Source organism: Haliotis rufescens, unplaced genomic scaffold, assembly GCF_023055435.1.
Source record: "Haliotis rufescens isolate VD_foot unplaced genomic scaffold, xgHalRufe1.0.p SCAF_9, whole genome shotgun sequence".
Classification (NCBI taxonomy): domain Eukaryota; kingdom Metazoa; phylum Mollusca; class Gastropoda; order Lepetellida; family Haliotidae; genus Haliotis; species Haliotis rufescens.
The window spans coordinates 5,423,979-5,451,686 of record NW_025964383.1 but is presented as its reverse complement, the minus strand read 5'-3'; the positions used below and the strand labels follow the sequence as shown (position 1 = coordinate 5,451,686).

Genomic DNA, 27,708 nt, shown 5'->3' with positions numbered 1-27,708 from the left:
AATCAGGTCAGTGTCCGAGCAGTACAACTGACCGATCCTAATCACACTCTCGTTCAAGCAGCTGGTCGCTCCTCTCCATTCAAAGTACCGCACTTGGATTCGGCTTGTTCCGTCATGATAAGGCCGTAAGTACTACTACATCCCGGGACACTTCCGATCGTCACGCCTCTGATCAACGATCACCTTCTAAGACGCTCCTGCTCCCAAGATCTGCATTCCTGCTCCCGGGATTGGCTTTCTCGCTCCCAGGATCGGCGTTCCCAGTCACAGGATCGGAAATCTCATCGGGTCACCGCTCTCGGACTGATACCGAATGCCCGCGCCACGATCGGCGTGCTTCACGCTAAGCTCCAGTCGACTTTATATGACCATCCTTCAGAAAGCTCTCTCTTTCTGGCTGTTGATACCTACATGGATCATTGACAGGGATGTGATGCTTACCCGGTTTATCGTGACTCTTACTACTAGCGACCAGATACCCTTACCCAAGGTTTCCCGACTACTGCTTTACTACCGACTTCCATTATTCTCCTCTTCGGGGGCGTTTGGGTAGCCTGGTGGTTAAAGCTTAAGCTCGTCACGCCGAAGACCCGGGTTCGATTCCCAACATGAGTACATTGTGTGAAGCTAAAAGCAGAGTAAAACCAGATTCACTCACTATTCTCCTCTTTGCCATCCTCCTATGGAACGTCTTTTGTGTGACGACAACCCTCGAATTCCTCCTAAATCTAAGGATCATTGTTTGTCAACACATTGAGGATGCAAACATTGGAGCCATTCCCAAAGAGGATCTCATTCCGTTCACAGATCGCTGGATCATAATCCCTCCAGGTCGGCTCCTCCGGACCCTTGTCCACCTATCCTACCCATGAGTTGGGATCACTGGGATCAACAACAGAGTACGGAACCATTGTTTCACTGCATCATGAAAGCCATATCTACAGTCTTACTTCAACGTTCGGGTCCGCCATGGTCTTCTCAGCCTACAGATGCATTTCCGGTTGCCTCCCACTTAGACCCTCCCGGATTCGGTGGTTCGGACGCTGCTTCGGGTGACCCTTATCTACAGGTTCAACCAGAAGCACTCGACATCATCTTACGTGGTTGAAGATCGGGACCTAACACACTTGGATACCATAGTTCGCCGTACACTCCCTCTGGTGTCTATGATTTTTTCAGCTATGAACGAGCTCTCCGTTTCTCTCTCCACTCATTCCAAAGAGGACGCCTTTATTCGAGGAGTGATACTCCTTATACAGGATAAACTCATGCAGATCATGGACCTCCTCTCTCACCATTCTGGCTCCATGACAGCTCTTCATTGCTGTGGTGTACTTCAACGCCCTACCTGGGACTATCAGTTCAAAGTTCAACTTTTTTAACAACCTTGGTCTTCCCGCTTTTTGTTTGCAGAAACGAACCAGCAGGCTGCTCAGGATGTTTAAAGAGACTCTAGCCTCCAGTTCACTGTGGACCCTTTGCATCTCTAGAAGAGACAATTGAAAGATCAGGAAAAGATTGAAACTATCCCCGATTCGTTCCTGCCCAGCGCAATCTTTGTGAACTTCTCTTATCCTGGCCTAATCCCTTTTATGGACACGGAAGAGGTCAAAGAGGTCAACGGGACTTGAGACCCTTCTATGGTCGATCCATCACCTTTATCAGATGCAAAGGCTTCAGTGACCCTTCCTGAGCGGGAGGTTAAGTGGGAAACTGACTCCTTTTCAAAACCGCGCAACTGGGAACTTTCGCCTTCAGCCGTTCCCATTACAGCCATGTCTGTAGGCGGAAGACTGGGGCTATTTGCAAGCAATTGGACCATTCTTGCAGACCCCTTCATAACACAGATACTACAACAAGGTTATTGACTACCGCTGGCCACCCCAACCTACGACGTTCCAACCCCTACAGAGAACATATCCGGCCATGCAATTACCAACATTGATCTACGCTGTTGGTAGATTCCTAGCAAAATACACTATGGATTGTCTCGGCAGACTTCCCGCGACCCCCAGGTTTTATTCTTCCATATTCGTTGTTCCCTAAAAGGACAGTCTAAAACTGAGACAAATTGAAGATCTTCAACGCTACGTACCTAGAAACTCCACCACATTTTCGCATGACATCGATCTCGCTCCTTCGCACGCTCATTCATTTTATGGTCAGTCTCGATCTCCAAGATGCTTATCTGCACGTTCCCATCCATTGGGAGCACCGACTTCCTCCGGTTCATTTTTCAAGGCTGCCACTACCAATGGAATTTTGGAATTTCTTGGGCCTGTGGCTTTTAACACACCTTACCCGACCCGTCAAGAAATTCCTACATCTTCGTGGGATCATTCTTATCTCGATGACTGCATTCGGTTTCACGCAGATGCTGATTTCCTCCCTCAACAACTCGACTTCACACTTCGTCTTCTCAGACAACTCGGCAAAGTCAGAATTCATTCTCACCCAATGTCAACAATTCATAGGAGCCCTGTTCCACACTCAGCAAAGTAGAATGTTCGTCCTACAAGACTGGTGGCACTCGAACACCCGCTTCAACTACGCCAGTGGCAACAACTCCTGGGCTTCCTAACATCGGCGCAGGCGCTCACTGTATGGGGTCATCTACATCTGCGATTGCTTCAATGTTTTCTCGCACCCTTTATCACGATCAACGATTGTCACACGCCGATCTCCCTACCGCTCCATCTCCCCCCTCATCTTCCATGGTGGCTGGTCGCGTCAAACGTTTGCGGAGGGGTCTCGTCCAGTCCTTCATCTGTTTGTCGATGCTTCAACCGTCGGTTAGGGAGTACACTTTCAAGTTCTGCAAGTAGCAGGGCAGTTTTCCGACGTAGAACTTGCCTCCACAGCAACAATCTCGAATTCAAGGCAGCCATTCTCGCAATCTCGCATTGGTCGAACATCCTCTCCTTCGCCACCTGCTTCAACGCTCAGCTATCCCAATTCGTATCTCCAATCCCCTCTGGCTTGGGAGTATGATGAGTTTGCGATCATTCCCAGGTCCTGCAGAAGGTAGCAATCACCGCCTGTCTCTGATTTTGGTCACGTCCTATTGGCCAATGCGCAATTGGTTCCCCACCTTGCTAAGGCTCGCTGACGGATGATTTAATCATCTTCCGCTCTGCGATGACCTACTCCTTCAACCTCGCTCTCATTGGCTCCATCTGTCCCTTGCAATGCTTCATCTCTGCTTTTGGTGCATCCGCAGAAGTCTCTCATTGCAAAGTGCTACTCCCAGCGGGTAGCGAAGACCATCACTGCTGCCCATCGTTCTTCCACCCGGCGCCATTATGACCACAAGTCAGCCTTTGAGACTTACTGTTGTGCTCGTGATATTTCCACTCCTACCTCAGCCTCGCTTCAACAGATCGCCGAATATTTACATCATCTGCGTTTAACCTGGAAACTTAAGGGACACATGTTGGTTGGCCAACTACCTTGCGGCTATCAACTCCGTCATTGCCACCACTTCTGGTGCGAAGGTTTCCACGGTTACAGAGCAATAATCGCTCATCCGTTCCTATAAATTAGCCAACCAAGCCACCCGTTTTCAGCCTCCTTCGTGGGACCTGAATGTTATTCTTCAACATCCGGTTTCACTTTCAAAACCAAACGCCGAACCCCGAATCTCCGTGTCAGTCACAACTTATAGCCTTGAATGCACCACATGATCTCTATAATTGGCTGCCAGTCACGTGAAGGCTTTCCACTCAACCCGAGATGGCCGAACTAAGATGGACACAGCCGAATGTCCTTACATTAACAATGTTTAAACAAAACAGGAGATTATCAAAGGTTCATTCATACATGTTGTTGCCTATATTTACGTATCATTACTTATCATTTTGAACATTGACAAATATCCAAAGTGAAATTAATTGTGTGAAAAAATGTATAAAAGGTATGCAAAATCTACATCATAACTGAAACTGTAGACAATGATCATGTGCACTCTCATTCAAGGACCTTCACCTCAAAGAAATTACCAAATATGTACAACAATGTTGACATATGACATCACTACCTGTGACCGACTTTTACAAAATGGCGTGTTCATTGTCAACAGTACGCGGGATTTTACGTGGGGACTTTCGTTGATTTAGGGATCGTATATACATAAATGTGACATGCAAGTAATTAGAAACATTCTGCCAATCTATGTACTGTTATTTGTTGTTATAATTTTCATTGAAACAAACAGAAATAGTCAGAAATTCCAATAAATACCGTTGTTGTTGTGCGTGATTTTGCATCAGTCATGGTGTCACACAGGACGGTAACTTTGACAATTTCTGTGGAAAATATCAAATCATTGCAATATATCTATTTTAATTCCCTAATTCTTCCTACAATTCTCATCCCGTGCATACTCTGAAAATGTTGAGCCAATATCTTGAATGATTAGATGAATGGATAGCCCAAAATAGGAGAAAATGCTACACTGTGTAAAATCTGTATGTTGCTTTGTTTACATTTCAAACAAGTGCAGTTTTTCGAGCACAGCGTTCGTTTTCATACCTAACTTATTTTGCTTGATTTCATCCAGCCACTTTGTATTGGTGACAAAGACCATTGGTCATTTGATTCTATAATGTATGAGGAATTCAAGGATGTATATATCGCAGCTAAGTTTGAAATATACGTGATGTTACAAGCATTTCATAACCGGTGTACCTGAAATGTGATTTTATAAACACTATCCAATATGGCGGAAAGTTCACGTCGGCGTTCGTGTTTGCGTATTTTCCAAAACATTCGAAACGATTCTAGGGTTATCAGAGACGTTTTGGAATGATCATTGGTGATTTAATAAAAGACAGATATCCATGATCACTAATATGCTATTTTTGAAATTCATTTCTCCGAGTAAATATCCGAAATTTAGAATTCAAAACATGCTGTAAATAACGCCGTGAGTGGCAATTTAGTAATGTGTAAAAAATGGCGACATTTACGATGTACCTAATTTTCAGAGGTCATTTTCAGTACTGTTGCTTGGCCTAAAATGCCAGTGGATGATATCACAGAAGAGGAAATTTCCCACCTTATTCAAAACTGTGAAGTGTATTTGTGTGGGTGATGTATTTTGAATTTTCTTCAACTTCAAAGTGAGGGTTGTAGAGGAGGGACATATATGTGGGGGTTAAGGCTATTGTGAGCCACTCGCAATAATTTCATGGTACAAAACTTTCAAGATTTACAGTATCTATAACACATTTTGGGGTTTCCGAAAGGGGTCACATGACCAACCCCGCATGCATTATGGTGAGAAATTATGATTGAGATGAATAGTTTTATATGGAATAACATAGAGGCATCGTCACTGGGATGGAGATGATGACTTCTTTATGGGGCATAGATAACATACAGGGAACATCACTTTGACGGAAATGATGACTTCTATATGGGGCAGGGATAACATACAGGGAGCATCACTGTGACGGAGATGATGACTTCTATATGGGGCAGGGATAACATACAGGGAGCATCACTGTGACGGAGATGATGACTTCTATATGTGGCAGGGATAACATAGAGGGAGCGTCACTGGGACGGAGATGATGACTTCTATATGGGGCAGGGATAACATACAGGGAGTGTCACTGTGACGGAGATGATGACTTCTATATAGGGCAGGGATAACATACAGGGAGTGTCACTGTGACGGAGAAGATGACTTCTATACGGGGCAGGGATAACATACAGGGAGCATCACTGTGACGGAGATGATGACTTCTATATGGGGCAGGGATTACATACAGGGAGCATCACTGTGACGGAGATGATGACTTCTATATGGGCAGGGATTACATACAGGAAGCGTCACTGTGAAGGAGATGATGACTTCTATATGGGGCAGGGATAACATACAGGGAGCATCACTGTGACGGAGATGATGACTTCTTTATGGGGCAGGGATAACATACAGGGAGTGTCACTGGGATGGAGATGATGACTTCTATATGGGGCAGGGATAACATACAGGGAGTGTCACTGTGACGGAGATGATGACTTCTATATGGGGCAGGGATAACATACAGGGAGTGTCACTGTGACGGAGAAGATGACTTCTATACGGGGCAGGGATAACATACAGGGAGCATCACTGTGACGGAGATGATGACTTCTATATGGGGCAGGGATTACATACAGGGAGCATCACTGTGACGGAGATGATGACTTCTATATGGGCAGGGATTACATACAGGAAGCATCACTGTGAAGGAGATGATGACTTCTATATGGGGCAGGGATAACATACAGGGAGCATCACTGTGACGGAGATGATGACTTCTTTATGGGGCAGGGATAACATACAGGGAGTGTCACTGGGATGGAGATGATGACTTCTATATGGGGCAGGGATAACATAGAGGGAGTGTCACTGTGATGGAGATGATGACTTCTATATGGGGCAGGGATAACATACAGGGAGTGTCACTGTGACGGAGATGATGACTTCTATATGGGGCAGGGATAACATACAGGGAGCGTCACTGTGAAGGAGATGATGACTTCTATATGGGGCAGGGATAACATACAGGGAGCATCACTGTGACGGAGATGATGACTTCTATATGGCGCAGGGATAACATACAGGGAGCATCACTGTGACGGAGATGATGACTTCTATATGGGGCAGGGATAACATACAGGGAGCATCACTGTGACGGAGATGATGACTTCTATATGGGGCAGGGATAACATAGAGGGAGCATCACTGGGATGGAGATGATGACTTCTATATGGCGCAGGGATAACATACAGGGAGCATCACTGTGACAGAGATGATGACTTCTATATAGGGCAGAAATAACATAGAGGGAGCATCACTGGGACGGAGATGATGACTTCTATATGGGGCAGGGATAACATACAGGAAGCGTCACTGTGAAGGAGATGATGACTTCTATATGGGGCAGGGATAACATAGAGGAAGCGTCACTGTGATGGAGATGATGACTTCTATATGGGGCAGGGATAACATACAGGGAATGTCACTGTGATGGAGATGATGACTTCTATATGGGGCAGGGATAACATACAGGGAGTGTCACTGGGACAGAGATGATGACTTCTCTATGGGGCAGGGATAACATAGAGGGAGCGTCACTGTGAAGGAGATGATGACTTCTATATGGGGCAGGGATTACATACAGGAAGCGTCACTGTGACAGAGATGATGACTTCTATATAGGGCAGAAATAACATAGAGGGAGCATCACTGGGACGGAGATGATGACTTCTATATGGGGCAGGGATAACATAGAGGGAGCGTCACTTTAACGGAGATGATGACTTCTATATGGGGCAGGGATAACTAAGAGGGAGTGTAACTGTGATGGAGATGATGACTTCTATATGGGGCAGGGATAACATACAGGGAGTGTCACTGGGACAGAGATGATGACTTCTCTATGGGGCAGGGATAACATAGAGGGAGCGTCACTGTGAAGGAGATGATGACTTCTATATGGGGCAGGGATTACATACAGGAAGCGTCACTGTGACGGAGATGATGACTTCTATATGGGGCAGGGATAACATACAGGGAGCGTCACTGTGAAGGAGAGGATGACTTCTATATCGGGCAGGGATAACATACAGGGAGCATCACTGTGATGGAGATGATGACTTCTATATGTGGCAGGGATAACATACAGGGAGCATCACTGTGATGGAGATGATGACTTCTATATGGGGCAGGGATAACATACAGGGAGCATCACTGTGACGGAGATGATGACTTCTATATCGGGCAGGGATAACATACAGGGAGCATCACTGTGACGGAGATGATGACTTCTATATGTGGCAGGGATAACATACAGGGAGCATCACTGTGAAGGAGATGATGACTTCTATATGTGGCAGGGATAACATACAGGGAGCATCACTGTGAAGGAGATGATGACTTCTATACAGGGCAGGGATAACATACAGGGAGCATCACTTTGACGGAGATGATGACTTCTATATGTGGCAGGGATAACATAGAGGACCGTCACTGGGAAGGAGATTATGACTTCTATATAGGGCAGAAATAACATAGAGGGAGCATCACTGGGACGGAGATGATGACTTCTATATGGGGCAGGGATAACATACAGGAAGCGTCACTGTGAAGGAGATGATGACTTCTATATGGGGCAGGGATAACATAGAGGAAGCGTCACTGTGATGGAGATGATGACTTCTATATGGGGCAGGGATAACATACAGGGAATGTCACTGTGATGGAGATGATGACTTCTATATGGGGCAGGGATAACATACAGGGAGCATCACTGTGACAGAGATGATGACTTCTATATAGGGCAGAAATAACATAGAGGGAGCATCACTGGGACGGAGATGATGACTTCTATATGGGGCAGGGATAACATAGAGGGAGCGTCACTTTAACGGAGATGATGACTTCTATATGGGGCAGGGATAACTAAGAGGGAGTGTAACTGTGATGGAGATGATGACTTCTATATGGGGCAGGGATAACATACAGGGAGTGTCACTGGGACAGAGATGATGACTTCTCTATGGGGCAGGGATAACATAGAGGGAGCGTCACTGTGAAGGAGATGATGACTTCTATATGGGGCAGGGATTACATACAGGAAGCGTCACTGATGGAGATGATGACTTCTATATGGGGCAGGGATAACATACAGGGAGCGTCACTGTGAAGGAGAGGATGACTTCTATATCGGGCAGGGATAACATACAGGGAGCATCACTGTGATGGAGATGATGACTTCTATATGTGGCAGGGATAACATACAGGGAGCATCACTGTGATGGAGATGATGACTTCTATATGGGGCAGGGATAACATACAGGGAGCATCACTGTGAAGGAGATGATGACTTCTATATGGCGCAGGGATAACATACAGGGAGCATCACTGTGAAGGAGATGATGACTTCTATACAGGGCAGGGATAACATACAGGGAGCATCACTTTGACGGAGATGATGACTTCTATATGTGGCAGGGATAACATAGAGGACCGTCACTGGGAAGGAGATTATGACTTCTATATGGGGCAGGGATAACATACAGGGAGCGTCACTGTGAAGGAGATGATGACTTCTATATGGGGCAGGGATAACATACAGGGAGCGTCACTGTGACGGAGATGATGACTTCTATATGGGGCAGGGATAACATAGAGGGAGGGTCACTGTGACGGAGATGATGACTCCTTTATGGGGCAGAGATAACATAGAGAGAGCGTAACTGTGACGGAGATGATAACCTTTATATGGGGCAGGAATAACATAGAGGGAGCGTCACTGTGAAAGAGATGATGACTTCTATATGGGGCAGGGATAACATACAGGGAGCGTCACTGTGACGGAGATGATGACTTCTATATGGGGCAGGAATAACATACAGGGAGCGTCACTGTGAAGGAGATGATGACTTCTATAACGGGCAGGGATAACATACAGGGAGCATCACTGTGAAGGAGATGATGACTTCTATATGGGGCAGGGATAACATACAGGGAGCATCACTGTGACGGAGATGATGACTTCTATATGGGGCAGGGATAACATACAGGGAGCGTCACTGTGACGGAGATGATGACTTCTATATGGGGCAGGGATAACATAGAGGGAGCATCACTGGGATGGAGATGATGACTTCTATATGGCGCAGGGATAACATACAGGGAGCATCACTGTGACAGAGATGATGACTTCTATATAGGGCAGAAATAACATAGAGGGAGCATCACTGGGACGGAGATGATGACTTCTATATGGGGCAGGGATAACATACAGGAAGCGTCACTGTGAAGGAGATGATGACTTCTATATGGGGCAGGGATAACATAGAGGAAGCGTCACTGTGATGGAGATGATGACTTCTATATGGGGCAGGGATAACATACAGGGAATGTCACTGTGATGGAGATGATGACTTCTATATGGGGCAGGGATAACATACAGGGAGCATCACTGTGACAGAGATGATGACTTCTATATAGGGTGGAAATAACATAGAGGGAGCATCACTGGGACGGAGATGATGACTTCTATATGGGGCAGGGATAACATAGAGGGAGCGTCACTTTAACGGAGATGATGACTTCTATATGGGGCAGGGATAACTAAGAGGGAGTGTAACTGTGATGGAGATGATGACTTCTATATGGGGCAGGGATAACATACAGGGAGTGTCACTGGGACAGAGATGATGACTTCTCTATGGGGCAGGGATAACATAGAGGGAGCGTCACTGTGAAGGAGATGATGACTTCTATATGGGGCAGGGATTACATACAGGAAGCGTCACTGTGACGGAGATGATGACTTCTATATGGGGCAGGGATAACACACAGGGAGCGTCACTGTGAAGGAGAGGATGACTTCTATATCGGGCAGGGATAACATACAGGGAGCATCACTGTGATGGAGATGATGACTTCTATATGTGGCAGGGATAACATACAGGGAGCATCACTGTGACGGAGATGATGACTTCTATATGTGGCAGGGATAACATACAGGGAGCATCACTGTGACGGAGATGATGACTTCTATATGTGGCAGGGATAACATACAGGGAGCATCACTGTGAAGGAGATGATGACTTCTATACAGGGCAGGGATAACATACAGGGAGCATCACTTTGACGGAGATGATGACTTCTATATGTGGCAGGGATAACATAGAGGACCGTCACTGGGAAGGAGATTATGACTTCTATATAGGGCAGAAATAACATTGAGGGAGCATCACTGGGACGGAGATGATGACTTCTATATGGGGCAGGGATAACATACAGGAAGCGTCACTGTGAAGGAGATGATGACTTCTATATGGGGCAGGGATAACATAGAGGAAGCGTCACTGTGATGGAGATGATGACTTCTATATGGGGCAGGGATAACATACAGGGAATGTCACTGTGATGGAGATGATGACTTCTATATGGGGCAGGGATAACATACAGGGAGCATCACTGTGACAGAGATGATGACTTCTATATAGGGCAGAAATAACATAGAGGGAGCATCACTGGGACGGAGATGATGACTTCTATATGGGGCAGGGATAACATAGAGGGAGCGTCACTTTAACGGAGATGATGACTTCTATATGGGGCAGGGATAACTAAGAGGGAGTGTAACTGTGATGGAGATGATGACTTCTATATGGGGCAGGGATAACATACAGGGAGTGTCACTGGGACAGAGATGATGACTTCTCTATGGGGCAGGGATAACATAGAGGGAGCGTCACTGTGAAGGAGATGATGACTTCTATATGGGGCAGGGATTACATACAGGAAGCGTCACTGTGACGGAGATGATGACTTCTATATGGGGCAGGGATAACATACAGGGAGCGTCACTGTGAAGGAGAGGATGACTTCTATATCGGGCAGGGATAACATACAGGGAGCATCACTGTGATGGAGATGATGACTTCTATATGTGGCAGGGATAACATACAGGGAGCATCACTGTGATGGAGATGATGACTTCTATATGGGGCAGGGATAACATACAGGGAGCATCACTGTGACGGAGATGATGACTTCTATATCGGGCAGGGATAACATACAGGGAGCATCACTGTGACGGAGATGATGACTTCTATATGTGGCAGGGATAACATACAGGGAGCATCACTGTGAAGGAGATGATGACTTCTATATGTGGCAGGGATAACATACAGGGAGCATCACTGTGAAGGAGATGATGACTTCTATACAGGGCAGGGATAACATACAGGGAGCATCACTTTGACGGAGATGATGACTTCTATATGTGGCAGGGATAACATAGAGGACCGTCACTGGGAAGGAGATTATGACTTCTATATGGGGCAGGGATAACATACAGGGAGCGTCACTGTGAAGGAGATGATGACTTCTATATGGGGCAGGGATAACATACAGGGAGCGTCACTGTGACGGAGATGATGACTTCTATATGGGGCAGGGATAACATAGAGGGAGGGTCACTGTGATGGAGATGATGACTCCTTTATGGGGCAGAGATAACATAGAGAGAGCGTAACTGTGACGGAGATGATAACCTTTATATGGGGCAGGAATAACATAGAGGGAGCGTCACTGTGAAAGAGATGATGACTTCTATATGGGGCAGGGATAACATACAGGGAGCGTCACTGTGACGGAGATGATGACTTCTATATGGGGCAGGAATAACATACAGGGAGCGTCACTGTGATGGAGATGATGACTTCTATATGGGGCAGGGATAACATACAGGGAGTGTCACTGTGAAGGAGATGATGACTTCTATATGGGGCAGGGATAACATACAGAGAGTGTCACTGTGAAGGAGATGATGACTTCTATATGGGGCAGGGATAACATAGAGGGAGCGTCACTGGGACGGGATGATGACTTCTATATGGGGCAGGGATAACATACAGGGAGTGTCACTGTGAAGGAGATGATGACTTCTATATGGGGCAGGGATAACATACAGAGAGTGTCACTGTGAAGGAGATGATGACTTCTATATGGGGCAGGGATAACATACAGGGAGCATCACTGTGAGGGAGATGATGACTTCTATATGTGGCAGGGATAACATACAGGGAGCATTACTGGGACGGAGATGATGACTTCTATATGTGGCAGGGATAACATAGATGGAGCATCACTGTGACGGAGATGATGACTTCTATATGGGGCAGGGATAACATAGAGGGAGCGTCACTAGGACGGAGATGATGACTTCTAAATGGGGCAGGGATAACATAGATGGAGCATCACTAGGACGGAGATGATGACTTCTATATCGGGCAGGGATAACATAGAGGGAGCGTCACTGTGACGGAGATGATGACTATATAGGGCAGGGATAACATAGATGGAGCATCACTGGGACAGAGATGATGACTTCTATATGGGGCAGGGATAACATAGAGGGAGCGTCACTGTGACGGAGATGATGACTATATAGGGCAGGGATAACATAGATGGAGCATCACTGGGACAGAGATGATGACTTCTATTTAGGACAGGGATGACATAGAGGGAGCGTCACTGTGATGGAGATGATGACTACTATATAGGGCACGGATAACATAGAGGGAGCATCACTGGAGAGGAGATGATGACTTCTATATGGGGCAGGAATAACTAAGAGGGAGCATCACTGGGATGGAGATTATTAGTTCTATATAGGACAGGGATGTCATAGAGGGAGCGTCACTGTGATGGAGATGATGACTTCTATATGGGGCAGGGATAACATAGAGGGAGCGTCACTGTGACGGAGATGATGACTTCTATATTGGGCAGAAATAACATACAGGGAGCGTCACTGTGATGGAGATGATGACTTCTATATGGGGCAGGGATAACATAGAGGGAGCATCACTGTGACGGAGATGATGACTTCTCTATGGGGCAGGGATAACATACAGGGAGCGTCACTGTGAAGGAGATGATGACTTCTATATGGGGCAGGGATAACATAGAGGGAGCATCACTGTGAGGGAGATGATGACTTCTATATGGGGCAGGGATAACATAGATGGAGCATCACTGTGACGGAGATGATGTCTTCTATATGGGGCAGGGATAACATAGAGGGAGCGTCACTGTGACGGAGATGATGACTTCTATATGTGGCAGGCATAACATAGATGGAGCATCACTGTGACGGAGATGATGACTTCTATATGGGGCAGGGATAACATAGAGGGAGCGTCACTGTGACGGAGATGATGACTTCTATATGGGGCAGGGATAACATACAGGGAGCGTCTCTTTGACGGAGATGATGACTTCTATATGGGGCAGGGATAACATACAGGGAGTGTCACTGTGAAGGAGATGATGACTTCTGTATGGGTCAGGAATAACATACAGGGAGTGTCGCTGCGACGTAGTTGTTACTTTTATATTGGGGAGAGATAACATAGATGGAGCATCACTGGGACGGAGATGATGACTTCTTTATATGGGGCAGGGATAACATAGAGGGAGGGTCACTGTGACGTACACGTTGCTTTCTATATGTGGCAGGGATAACATAGAGGGAGCATCACTGTGACGGAGATTATGACTTCTATATAGGGCACGGATAGCAAAGAGGTAGCATCACTTGGACCGAGATGATAAGTTTTATATAGGACAAGGATGACATAGAGGGAGCGTCACTGTGACGGAGATGATGACTTCTATATATGGCACGGATGGCAAAGAGGGAGCATCACTAGGACGGAGATGATTAGTTCTATATAGGACAGGGATGACATAGAGGGAGCGTCACTGTGATGGAGATGATGACTATATAGGGCAGGGATAACATAGATGGAGCATCACTGGGACAGAGATGATGACTTCCATATGGGGCAGGGATAACATAGAGGGAGCGTCACTAGGACGGAGATGATTAGTTCTATATAGGACAGGGATGACATAGAGGGAGTTTCACTGTGATGGAGATGATGACTTCTATATAGGGCACGGATAACATAGAGGGAGCATCACTGGGACCGAGATGATTAGTTTTATATAGGACAGGGATGACATAGAGGGTGCGTCACTGTGATGGAGATGATGACTACTATATAGGGCACGGATAGCATAGAGGGAGCATCACTGGGACGGAGATGATTAGTTCTATATATGACAGGGATGACATAGAGGGAGCGCCACTGTGACGGAGATGATGACTTCTATATAGGGCACAGATAACATAGAGGGAGCATCACTGGGACCGAGATGATGTCTTCTATATAGGGCACAGATAGCATAGAGAGAGCATCACTAGGACAGAGATGATTAGTTCTATATAGGAGAGAGATGACATAGAGGGAGTCTCACTGTGATGGAGATGATGACTTCTATATAGGGCACAGATAACATAGAGGGAGCATCACTAGGACGGAGATGATGACTACTATATAGGGCACGGATAACATAGGGGAGCATCACTGGGACGGAGATGATGACTTCTATATTGGGCAGGGATAACTAAGAGGGCGCATCACTGGGACGGAGATTATTAGTTCTATATAGGACAGGGATGACATAGAGGGAGCGTCACTGTGATGGAAATGATAACTTCTATATGGGGCAAGGAGAACATAGAGGGGGCATCACTGGGATGGAGATGATGACTTCTATATGGGGCAGGGATAACATAGAGGGAGTGTCACTGGGACGCAGATGATGTCTTCTATCTGGGGCAGGGATAACATAGATGGAGCATCACTCCTATGGAGATGATGGCTATATAGGGTAGGGATAACATAGATGGAGCATCACTGGGACGGAGGTGATGGCTATATAGGGTAGGGATAACATAGATGGAGCATCACTGGGACAGAGATGATGACTATATAGGGCACGGATAGCATAGAGAGAGCATCACTAGGACGGAGATGATTAGTTCTATATAGGAGAGGGATGACATAGAGGGAGTGTCACTGTGATGGAGATGATGACTTCTATATAGGGCACAGATAACATAGAGGGAGCATCACTAGGATGGAGATAATGACTACTATATAGGGCACGGATAACATAGGGGGAGCATCACTGGGACGGAGATGATGACTTCTATATTGGGCAGGGATAACTAAGAAGGCGCATCACTGGGACGGAGATTATTAGTTCTATATAGGACAGGGATGACATAGAGGGAGCGTCACTGTGATGGAAATGATAACTTCTATATGGGGCAAGGAGAACATAGAGGGGGCATCACTGGGATGGAAATGATGACTTCTATATGGGGCAGGGATAACATACAGGGAGCGTCACTGTGAAGGAGATGATGACTTCTATATGTGGCAGGGATAACATAGAGGGAGCATCACTGTGACAGAGATGATGACTTTTATATGGGGCAGGGATAACATACATGGAGTGTCACTGTGACGCAGATGATGTCTTCTATATGGGGCAGGGATAACATAGATGGAGCATCACTCGGATGGAGATGATGACTATATAGGGCAGGGATAACATAAATGGAGCGTCACTGGGACGGAGATGATGTCTTCTATATGGGGCTGGGATAACATAGATGGAGCATCACTGGGACGGAGATGATGGCTATATAGGGTAGGGATAACATAGATGGAGCATCACTGGGACGGAGATGATGGCTATATAGGGTAGGGATAACATAGATGGAGCATCACTGGGACGGAGATGATGACTATATAGGGCAGGGATAACATAGATGGAGCATCACTGGGACGGAGATGATGACTATATAGGGCACGGATAGCATAGAGAGAGCATCACTAGGACGGAGATTATTAGTTCTATATAGGACAGGGATGACATAGAGGGAGCGTCACTGTGATGGAAATGATAACTTCTATATGGGGCAGGGATAACATACAGGGAGCGTCACTGTGAAGGAGATGATGACTTCTATATGTGGCAGGGATAACATAGAGGGAGCATCACTGTGACAGAGATGATGACTTCTATATGGGGCAGGGATAACATACATGGAGTGTCACTGGGACGCAGATGATGTCTTCTATATGGGGCAGGGATAACACAGATGGAGCATCACTCGGATGGAGATGATGACTATATAGGGCAGGGATAACATAGATGGAGCGTCACTGGGACGGAGATGATGTCTTCTATATGGGGCAGTGATAACATAGATGGAGCATCACTGGGACGGAGATGATGGCTATATAGGGTAGGGATAACATAGATGGAGCATCACTGGGACGGAGATGATGGCTATATAGGGTAGGGATAACATAGATGGAGCATCACTGGGACGGAGATGATGACTATATAGGGCAGGGATAACATAGATGGAGCATCACTGGGAAGGAGATGATGACTACTATATAGGGCACGGATAGCATAGAGAGAGCATCACTAGGACGGAGATGATTAGTTCTATATATGACAGGGATGACATAGAGGGAGCGCCACTGTGACGGAGATGATGACTTCTATATAGGGCACAGATAACATAGAGGGAGCATCACTGGGACCGAGATGATGACTTCTATATAGGGCACGGATAGCATAGAGAGCATCACTAGGACGGAGATGATTAGTTCTATATAGGAGAGAGATGACATAGAGGGAGTGTCACTGTGATGGAGATGATGACTTCTATATAGGGCACAGATAACATAGATGGAGCATCACTGGGACGGAGATGATGGCTATATAGGGTAGGGATAACATAGATGGAGCATCACTGGGACGGAGATGATGGCTATATAGGGTAGGGATAACATAGATGGAGCATCACTGGGACGGAGATGATGACTATATAGGGCAGGGATAACATAGATGGAGCATCACTGGGAAGGAGATGATGACCTTTATATATGGCAGGGATAACATAGATGGGGCATCACTGGGACGGAGATGATGGCTATATAGGGTAGGGATAACATAGATGGAGCATCATTGGGACGGAGATGATGACTATACAGGGCAGGGATAACATAGATGGAGCATCACTGGGACGGAGATGATCAGTTCTATATGGGGCTGGGATAACATACATGGAGCATCAATGGGACGGAGATGATGACTATATAAGGCAGGGATAACATAGATGGAGCATCACTAGGACGGAGATGATGACTATATAAGGAAGGGATAACATAGATGGAGCATCAATGGGAAGGAGATGATGACTATATAGGGCAGGGATAACATAGATTGAGCATCAATGGGACGGAGATGATGACTATATAAGGCAGGGATAACATAGATGGAGCATCACTAGGATGGATATGATGACTATATAAGGAAGGGATAACATAGATGGAGCATCAATGGGAAGGAGATGATGACTATATAAGGCAGGGATGACATAGATGGAGCATCAATGGGACGGAGATGATGACTTCTATATAGGGCAGGGATAACATAGATGGGGGATCACTGGGAAGGAGATGATGACTACATAGGGCAGGGATAACATACATGTAGCATCACTGGGACGGAGATGATGACTATACAGGGCAGGAATAACATAGATGGAGCATCACTGGGACAGAGATGATTAGTTCTATATGAGGCTGGGATAACATACATGGAGCATCAATGGGACGGAGATGATGACTATATGGGGCAGGGATAACATAGATGGAGAATCACTGGGACGGAGATGATGACTATATTTGGCAGGGATAACATAGATGGAGCATCACTGGGACAGAGATGATGACTATATAGGTCAGGGATAACATAGATGGAGCATCACTGGGATGGAGATGATGACTATATAGGGCAGGGATAACATAGATGGATCATCACTGGGACGGAGATGATGACTATATAGGGCAGGAATAACATAGATGGATCATCACTGGGACGGAGATGATGACTTTATAGGGCAGGGATAACATTGAGGGAACATCCTTGGGACGGAGATGATGAGTATGTTGGGCAACATAGATGGAGCGTTTTTGGACCATGTGAATTGAAGTATTGATGTTTGAAGACGAGTGGTTTCACACCTGCTTTTCATGAGAATGGAATGTTTGTTTTTCCAGTCACAATTTCTGATAATATATTGTCTTAAAATTTAGGCATGCTGAAAGTGTGTGCCTATGAAATTAGGATTAAGATGACCAGTAGAGACTGTCATGTTAAGTTTAAATTATCCAGTTGCAACAATCTTGGAGACAACTACTTCGATACCATCCATCTCTAACCTTTACCAGCCATTAGACAACACTAATATTAGTTTACACTGTAGCAGTCTTATTTTGATGTACCACTGTATTAAAACTATATTTCCAACATCAAAGGACAGTTGTTTGTAAACATCACATGCAAAAAAAAAGGGGAAAACATTAGGGTTTTTTTGGCTGTGTAGCTTGCATACTTATGTGACTGGGGTATGACATGTATGTTTTTATATTATACAAGGGAAAGCTTATATCAATGATATAAAGCTTTAGTAGAATAGGTAAGGGGGATATAGCCTGAGACCGGTACACCCATGATGGGGCCAGATTTATACCCCAATACTACTACTACAGGAGGGGATTTTTTTCTCTCTTCCATTAAAATGATTATGCTATTCTACGATGGACATGACATTAAACTGATGAATGCCCCCAAATAGGCGTAGAATAGCATAATCATTTTAATGGAAGAGAGAAAAAATTCCCCTCCTGTAGTAGTAGTATTGGGGTATAAATCTGGCCCCATCGTGGGTGTACCAGTTACAGGCTATATCCCCCCTTACCTATACTACTGCTTTAGTTCAATGACAGATCATGTAAATGTTCATTTTTTCACAGCTACTTCCTTTGACCAAGATATTACAGTTGTCAAGTAACTATGTGGTATTACTAAAAATAATTAATTTGTAGTGTAGTGTGATATTTGCAACAATGTTTAAACACTGTGGCTGCTCATGGTAGTCAAGTTGAACATGTAAGTTTGGTCCTCTGCCCAGCCAGTTAATGGACATACAGTGAGGATATCTTTTGAGTTGAAACTTCTGTTATGTCTGTTGCTCTGTTCTGATCTAATATCATATTCAAAATAAATATAGGTGAGCTACGTAACCTTATGGCATATCTTTTTATGGTAGGAATTCTATCACTGTTGATGTGAATGTTCCTGGTGAACAACAGCTCCTTGCATCCATATATTTGTCTTTAAGTAAGAATGTGACACCACTTGACCTCAAGTAACCTTAACTATGTGAATGGTGTGCACTTAATGGGCTTCAGTTGTGCATGTCATGTGTGTATGTTCTTACATTGTGTACCTGCAGGAGGGGGTTTGTGGAGAGAGGGCTGCTGCCCACTACGTGGACTGCTACAACCCAGATGGTGAGCTGCCCACACAGCCCCAGGAAGACTGGGAACATGAGGCAAGCAAGCTGTATGAGTGGACCCAAGAACTTTCATTCAATGATGAGGCAATGGCAACTCCAAGATTGTTACTTACATCATAGCTTCACCATCAGTATCTGCAACATGGTGTTTTTGTGTGTATGGGTTTAAACTACAAATAACAATACTTATATCAGCATTCAAGTGTCAAAATAAAGCATAAAAAGGGGGTCTTTGCCATTAAAGTTGTTAATAAAAGGGTTTAGGGGATCCCAACATTCCAATACTTAGAAGTAAGCCCCAAGGATCCCCCTCAATGTCAACACTGGTTTTGTTTCTCCATCAACTTAGTTAAACTTAATTGTCTGAGGTGTGAAATGATGTGCATGTATTCCATTGGTCAACATGAATTCATTTGTTTTTTGTTTCCTTTCTTCATGTTTTAACCCTTGAATATTTGTTCTGATCAGTGTAAATTTGGTGCCACATTGTCAGGCAACAAACACCTACTTTTTCTGCAATTTGTGTGAATAGTGCATGCTGCCTGGTAGTGCAGGACATGCTTACCCTAGAACATGTGGTGTCATCAATGATTTTCAGTGATTCATTCATATATTTTTTAACAATTTGGCCACATTCAGTGTTCGAAATACCTGCCTGCCCGACCGTCCGAGACGGGTTGATTTCAACTCGGGCTGCCAGATTTTCAAATCCCCCTGCCCAACGGTCGGGTTATATTTCATATGTGAAAATAATCTAAATATTTCCTGATGATAAGCATTAATTCACATGTAAAGATGAATGATAAAATGTAACCAAAAAGAAACCCCATTAGCTTTTAGACAACCTAAAGTTTAACGATGCGCTTATGCTACAAGCAATCAGTTTTCATATTTTGAGACAAGCTATTTGATTGTATTATCCCCGACACGACGACCAATCAGTGACCCTGTTTCTATTGCTAGTGATATTGCAAATGGCGACGCCCATTACCCACGTTGCTCGACAGCATGAGTCTTTTAAAGTTTCTTGGTTTACCTGAAGTCAGTGATGACAAGAAAAAAGACACAGGCTGAAAGAGACAAGATCTATGACAGCACGAAGCGAAAAAGAACGATCGTTCCTTCTTGGAAAACTGAATATGAGTCAGACTTCAGTGACCTCGTTGAAGGAAGTGACAATCACAATGACACTGACAGTGATATGGACATTGATTGAAAGTCATGAGGCCCTATTTAGGAATAAGGATATTTACATGATGTATTCTAGGATATTAAATACAAATCTGACCTAAAAAGTGTTTGCTATTTCTTTTCTTGCATTACTTCATGTTCAATGAATTCGATTTAAAGTTTTGATTAAATTATCCTGAGAAACATATGATTATAGTGGGCAGGTAGGTAGGTGGGCAAGTATTTGAGCTAGCCAGTCCTGTGGTCTGGCTGATATTTTTGGAGGTTTCATACCTTGCCACGTTGACAATATACTTCTGGTTATCTGCCGGGCAAGTTAGGATGTGACCACATTGACAATATACTTCTGGTTATCTGCCGGGCAAGTTGGGATGTGACCACATTGACAATATACTTCTGGTTATCTGCCGGGCAAGTTGGGATCTGACCACATTGACAATATACTTCTGGTTATCTGCTGGATAAGCTGGGATGTGACCACATTGACAATATACTTCTGGTTATCGGCCGGGCAAGTTGGGATGGGACCACATTGACAATATACTTCTGGTAATCTGCCGGGCAAGTTTGGATGTGACCACATTGACAATATATTTCTGGTTATCTGCTGGGCAAGTTGGGATGTGACCACATTGACAATATACTTCTGGTTATCTGCCGGGCAAGTTGGGATGTGACCACATTGACAATATATTTCTGGTTATCTGCCGGGCAAGTTGGGATGTGACCACATTGACAATATACTTCTGGTTATCTGCCAGGCAAGTTGGGATGTGACCACATTGACAATATACTTCTGGTTATCTGCCGGGCAAGTTCGGATGTGACCACATTGACAATATACTTCTGGTTATCTGCCGGGCAAGTTGGGATGTGACCATATGACAATTTACTTCTGGTTATCTGCCGGGCAAGTTGGGATGCGACCACATTGACAATATATTTCTGGTTATCTGCCGGGCAAGTTGGGATGGGACCACATTGACAATATACTTCTGATTATCTGCCGGGCAAGTTGGGATTGGACCACATTGACAATATACTTCTGGTTTTCTGCCGGGCAAGTTGGGATGGGACCACATTGACAATATACTTCTGGTTATCTGCCGGGCAAGTTGGGATGTGACAACATTGACAATATACTTCTGGTTATCTGCCGGGCAAGTTGGGATGCGACCACATTGACAATATATTTCTGGTTATCTGCTGGGCAAGTTGGGATGTGACCACATTGACAATATACTTCTGGTTATCTGCCGGGCAAGTTGGGATGTGACCACATTGACAATATACTTCTGGTTATCTGCCGGGCAGGGTGGGATGTGACCACATTGACAATATACTTCTGGTTATCTGCCGGGCAAGTTGGGATGTGACCACATTGACAATATACTTCTGGTTATCTGCCGGGCAAGTTGGGATGTGACCACATTGACAATATACTTCTGGTTATCTGCCGGGCAAGTTGGGATGTGACCACATTGACAATATACTTCTGGTTATCTGCCGGGCAAGTTGGGATGTGACCACATTGACAATATACTTCTGGTTATCTGCCGGGCAAGTTGGGATGTGACCACATTGACAATATACTTCTGGTTATCTGCCGGGCAAGTTGGGATGTGACCACATTGACAACATACTTCTGGTTATCTGCCGGACAAGCTGGGATGTGACCACATTGACAATATACTTCTGGTTATCTGCCGGGCAAGTTGGGATGTGACCACATTGACAATATACTTCTGTTTATCTGCCGGGCAAGTTGGGATGTGACCACATTGACAATATACTTCTGGTTATCTGCCGGGCAAGTTGGGATGTGACCACATTGACAATATACTTCTGGTTATCTGCCGGGCAAGTTGGGATGTGACCACATTGACAATATAATTCTAGTTATCTGCTGGGCAAGTTGGGATGTGACCACATTGACAATATACTTCTGATTATCTGCCAGGCAAGTTGGGATGTGACCACATTGACAATATACTTCTGGTTATCTGCCGGGCAAGTTGGGATGTGACCACATTGACAATATACTTCTGGTTATCTGCCGGGCAAGTTGGGATCTGACCACATTGACAATATACTTCTGGTTATCTGCTGGATAAGCTGGGATGTGACCACATTGACAATATACTTCTGGTTATCGGCCGGGCAAGTTGGGATGGGACCACATTGACAATATACTTCTGGTTATCTGCCGGGCAAGTTGGGATGCGACCACATTGACAATATATTTCTGGTTATCTGCTGGGCAAGTTAGGATGTGACCACATTGACAATATACTTCTGGTTATCGGCCGGGCAAGTTGGGATGTGACCACATTGACAATATATTTCTGGTTATCTGCTGGGCAAGTTGGGATGTGACCACATTGACAATATACTTCTGGTTATCTGCCTGGCAAGTTGGGATGTGACCACATTGACAATATACTTCTGGTTATCTGCCGGGCAAGTTGGGATGTGACCACATTGACAATATACTTCTGGTTATCTGCCGGGCAAGTTGGGATGTGACCACATTGACAATATACTTCTGGTTATCTGCCGGGCAAGTTGGGATGTGACCACATTGACAATATACTTCTGGTTATCTGCCGGGCAAGTTGGGATGTGACCACATTGACAATATACTTCTGATTATCTGCCGGGCAAGTTGGGATGTGACCACATTGACAACATACTTCTGGTAGTTTTGTCCCACTGCACAGACAGGTATTGATGTATCCATGAGTAGTTTAGGATGTGACATTAAATAACAAAGCCAGTATAACTTGCAGAAACAGTTTAATAGAGTGACCAGATGATGACTACGAGACAGCCATAAACAATAGTATTGCACATTCAACGCTTTATCACATTGACATTACCAGTAGTGGATTTCCTCCCTCACTATCTGCAACACTTGTCATATAGCATTGGACTATTGTGCTACAAAATATATACCAATTCACTTCAAATGTTTTCTCTTTTCATGCATGATGAATAACAGCTTTCATCTATCACTTTATTAAAATGAATAAAACAATTATCATTGACATGTTATGTAATGACATGATTTCAATACTGATCCCTGCATTGCACAAGTTATGAATAACAAAGTTATGTTGCCATAGTAACATATATAAGATCTTCATCACAGCACTGTTAGAAGGAACATTTCAACAACTAACAACACAATGCTTGCAACTAATACATTTGACATCCAAGAAACTATTCACCGCCACCAAAACAAAGCCAGATTACCAGAGGTACAGGAGCTCACATTTACTAAGTAATGTACAACTTCAGTGGTGAACATGTGCTCAACTAGCTATTTTGCCTCACAACCATACTACCTATGACTAGATACAATAATGTTCCGTTGACATAAATCCCTGCTCAATAAAAGTTTAGAGGGTATATAGAAATGGCTCCTTCAGTCTGTCATGTTTATCTATGGAGCATGACTCAAAAACTGTTCAATGTCACTTTGTATACACATCTGGCATACCCAGCCCTGGTGCCTTTACTACAGGTATTTAGGAAATTTTCTATTTTTATATTTTGTGTTCCCACAACTTGAGTTCAAAGGAGGTTGAAGAAACATTGAATGCACATCAGCTATCATACATTACAAAACCTTTTGGGGATTACAAGTAAGAATAGGTCCCCAGCAACCTATGCTAGATGTAAGAGGCAACGAAATGGATCAGGTGGTCTGGTGAGGTGATTCTGTTCATTTTGTGGCATCGTACCCAAACAGAATGGGACAGTGCTCATGATATGAATCACTCATTTGTATGATCCAGACCTACATATTCATTATAACAAGATGCCACCATACAGCTGGAATATTGCTAAGTGCCCATCTTCCCGAGGCTAGAGAGTTAACTGACTTTAAAAATCCAGTTTCCAACCTTGCTGAACTAGGCTGGTATTATGGAGTTACATTTTGGCTGGGCTAATGAGTCTATGCATAGTCCAATCAAAATCGCACACCGAAATCGAAATCCGGTTTGTATACTGTCGTGCAGATTTCGGTCGATTGCAGGATTTGCAAAGCATGTGCACCGCCAACTCGTTGTCAGCAGATATTTTCCAAATCTTTTCATGTTTTTAATCAAGGTGCTCACATGATTTGATGCATTTCGCGATGTAAGACCTGTTTTATCACAATATAGATCTTCATTATCGATCAGATCATCCTGACTGGGCACCACCATTTTGTGTGAAGCAAACACAAGTGATATGAGAAGAGGAATCTGATTGGTCCATAGGAGAGGCTTAGAAGGGACATAACTGGTAATAGCCACTGGTGGCGCTACGATCGAGCCCACTAATTCCAGCCTAACTCGGCAAGGGTGGAAACTGGACATTTAAAGTCAGTTAACTCTCTTGCCTCGGGAAGATGCTAAGTGCCATGTTAATTAACAAAAATTTCCAATACAACAATTCCGGAATTGTGTTTTAGGTTTTTAGTATGTTGTTATTGTAATATCATAATTTAAATTTATCATTTAAAAATTGTGTCCATTGCAAAGTACCATGAGTAATGCCCTTGACTGGAAGGTATAGAAAGCATTTAAAGGAGGAATCATCTGGTGTAGTCTTATCATGAACGCTTGACTCTGCCAGGATGATGTCTCTTGAACTTAATGCTTCAGGACTAACCATGGTTTTGATTGGTACAATCAGACAAATTACATATATACTTAATTTTGTGCTTTAATAACATATCTAAAAGAGTGGGGGTATCGATGACTGTCTCCTTAGTTTTTCTAGCTCTCTGAAAATTTTGCAAACACTTATTTTGATTGACCTCATATGATATTGTCTATACCGATAGAAAAAATGACTGATTTTCAAGGCATATTCCACATGCAGATATTCTCAGATATATAAAATTATTTGACTATTGATATAGCTCTCAACATTTTTTTGTAGCACCCACGGAATACAAAAATTATCTGGCCCCTGATCAAATAAACGTATACAGACAATCAGAAACATTAACATGATTAAGTGGTATAGAAAACATTCCACAGAATTAATAATAATAGACAGTTAACATATTTTCCCTCCTTGAATTGAAAAGTATTATATTTTATCACAGTTCATGCTTGGCATGCTGCCATTCATTCAACAATTAAGTTGTTTCAGAGATTAGTTACTATAGATTAAGTTGTTTCAGAGATTAGTTACTTTAGATTAAGTTGTTTCAGAGATTAGTTACTTTAGATGAAGTTGTTTCAGAGATTAGTTACTTTAGATGAAGTTGTTTCAGAGATTAGTTACTTTAGATGAAGTTGTTTCAGAGATTAGTTACTTTAGATGAAGTTGTTTCAGAGATTAGTTACTTTAGATGAAGTTGTTTCAGAGATTAGTTACTTTAGATTAAGTTGTTTCAGAGATTAGTTACTTTAGATTAAGTTGTTTCAGAGATTAGTTACTTAAGATTAAGTTGTTTCAGAGATTAGTTACTTTAGATTAAGTTGTTTCGAACTATAGAAACACAACAAATTTATTATGGGGAAAAGTTTACACTATCTGGAATCTTTATTGCAAATGTCATGACCAAAAAACACAATTATTGAAATTAAAACACAAAACAGTGTCGAATAACAACTTTCTGTGCCAGAAATATGTGAGGTAGGTGTTGCAAAATGTAAAATGGCTGTTACAGGGGTATAGGTCAGTAACAACTACTTGGATTTATACTGACAGTATATGGGCTCATGTGGGGTTAGTAGTTCTGCTCTCTGATTGGTCATTCACCCTTTGAGGCATAATAACATTGGGTAGAGGGTCCAAATCTGCAATATGTGCTCAGCTGAAATTTAGTGTAGCAACCATTTTGAACAAGAGGCATCAGGATATGACATACCCCCACAATCAGGTGCAATTCTGAAATGGGGTTTGCCTACTTTCACCCCTTTTTGCTTCATTTTGAAAATAATAATGCTGTTCAGAATTTTTCAACATCCAAAATCAACAATCAAATCAAAGGCACCAGTTCACCACTAGACTGATTTTTATGGCAAGTTTCACCATGAAATATTCAATGGTTTCAGAGTTCTGCTCTGAAAACGAGCACTGCCTTCATTTTCAGTAACGTCCAAATTGCCGTTGAAACAGAAAAAGCACGGAGGACATGGACATGACCGCACATCCCTATATCTCCGGAATGAAGAGAGATGAAAATAAAATAAAAAATGCCACAGCAGTTTAGGTCACCTAGATATGTAGTCAACCATATAAAATGTCAACAGAGACAGCCACTTATAAAGAGTTGCTGCCAACATTGCTACTCACATATTTTTCTGCTTAAATACTGACAACCAAAGTATTAACAAATATAAAACAAGTATCCAAATATCAAAAAAAAATTGTAATCTGCAAGAAGGAATTTACTACATGTATACGCAATTACAGAGAAGATGTTTACAGTAAGATAAATGCATTTTGAGATAATTCAAAAGCAGTACAGTACATTTATAGCAGCCATAAACAGTTTTTGAAAATCAGATGCAAACCACTTGAATGATTCCGACGCCATCAGTAGAATGGACATGCATGTGAAGTTTCAAGATCATTGGTTCAATGGTTTCTGAGATGATGGAATTTACCATGCGAGCAAAAGGCATTCTGAGAGAATTTAGGAGCATACTTAATTTGCAAAGGCCAAATAAAGGTCAAAATTCACAATGTT

General features: G+C 43.7%; 1 protein-coding gene across 3 annotated transcripts in view; it reads left to right on the top strand.

The window, feature by feature from the left end:
* LOC124151451 (uncharacterized protein CXorf58-like) overlaps nt 1-20,492 on the top strand; it is a 122,529-nt gene extending 102,037 nt beyond the window's left edge. For all 3 annotated transcript variants that reach the window (XM_046523931.2, XM_046523932.2, XM_046523929.2), the window contains exon 10: nt 19,755-20,492. In XM_046523931.2, coding sequence (XP_046379887.1) covers nt 19,755-19,937 — 183 coding nt within the window. In that variant the 3' untranslated portion in view covers nt 19,938-20,492. The remainder of the gene's footprint in view (nt 1-19,754) is intronic.
* Nucleotides 20,493-27,708: the final 7,216 nt, after the last annotated feature.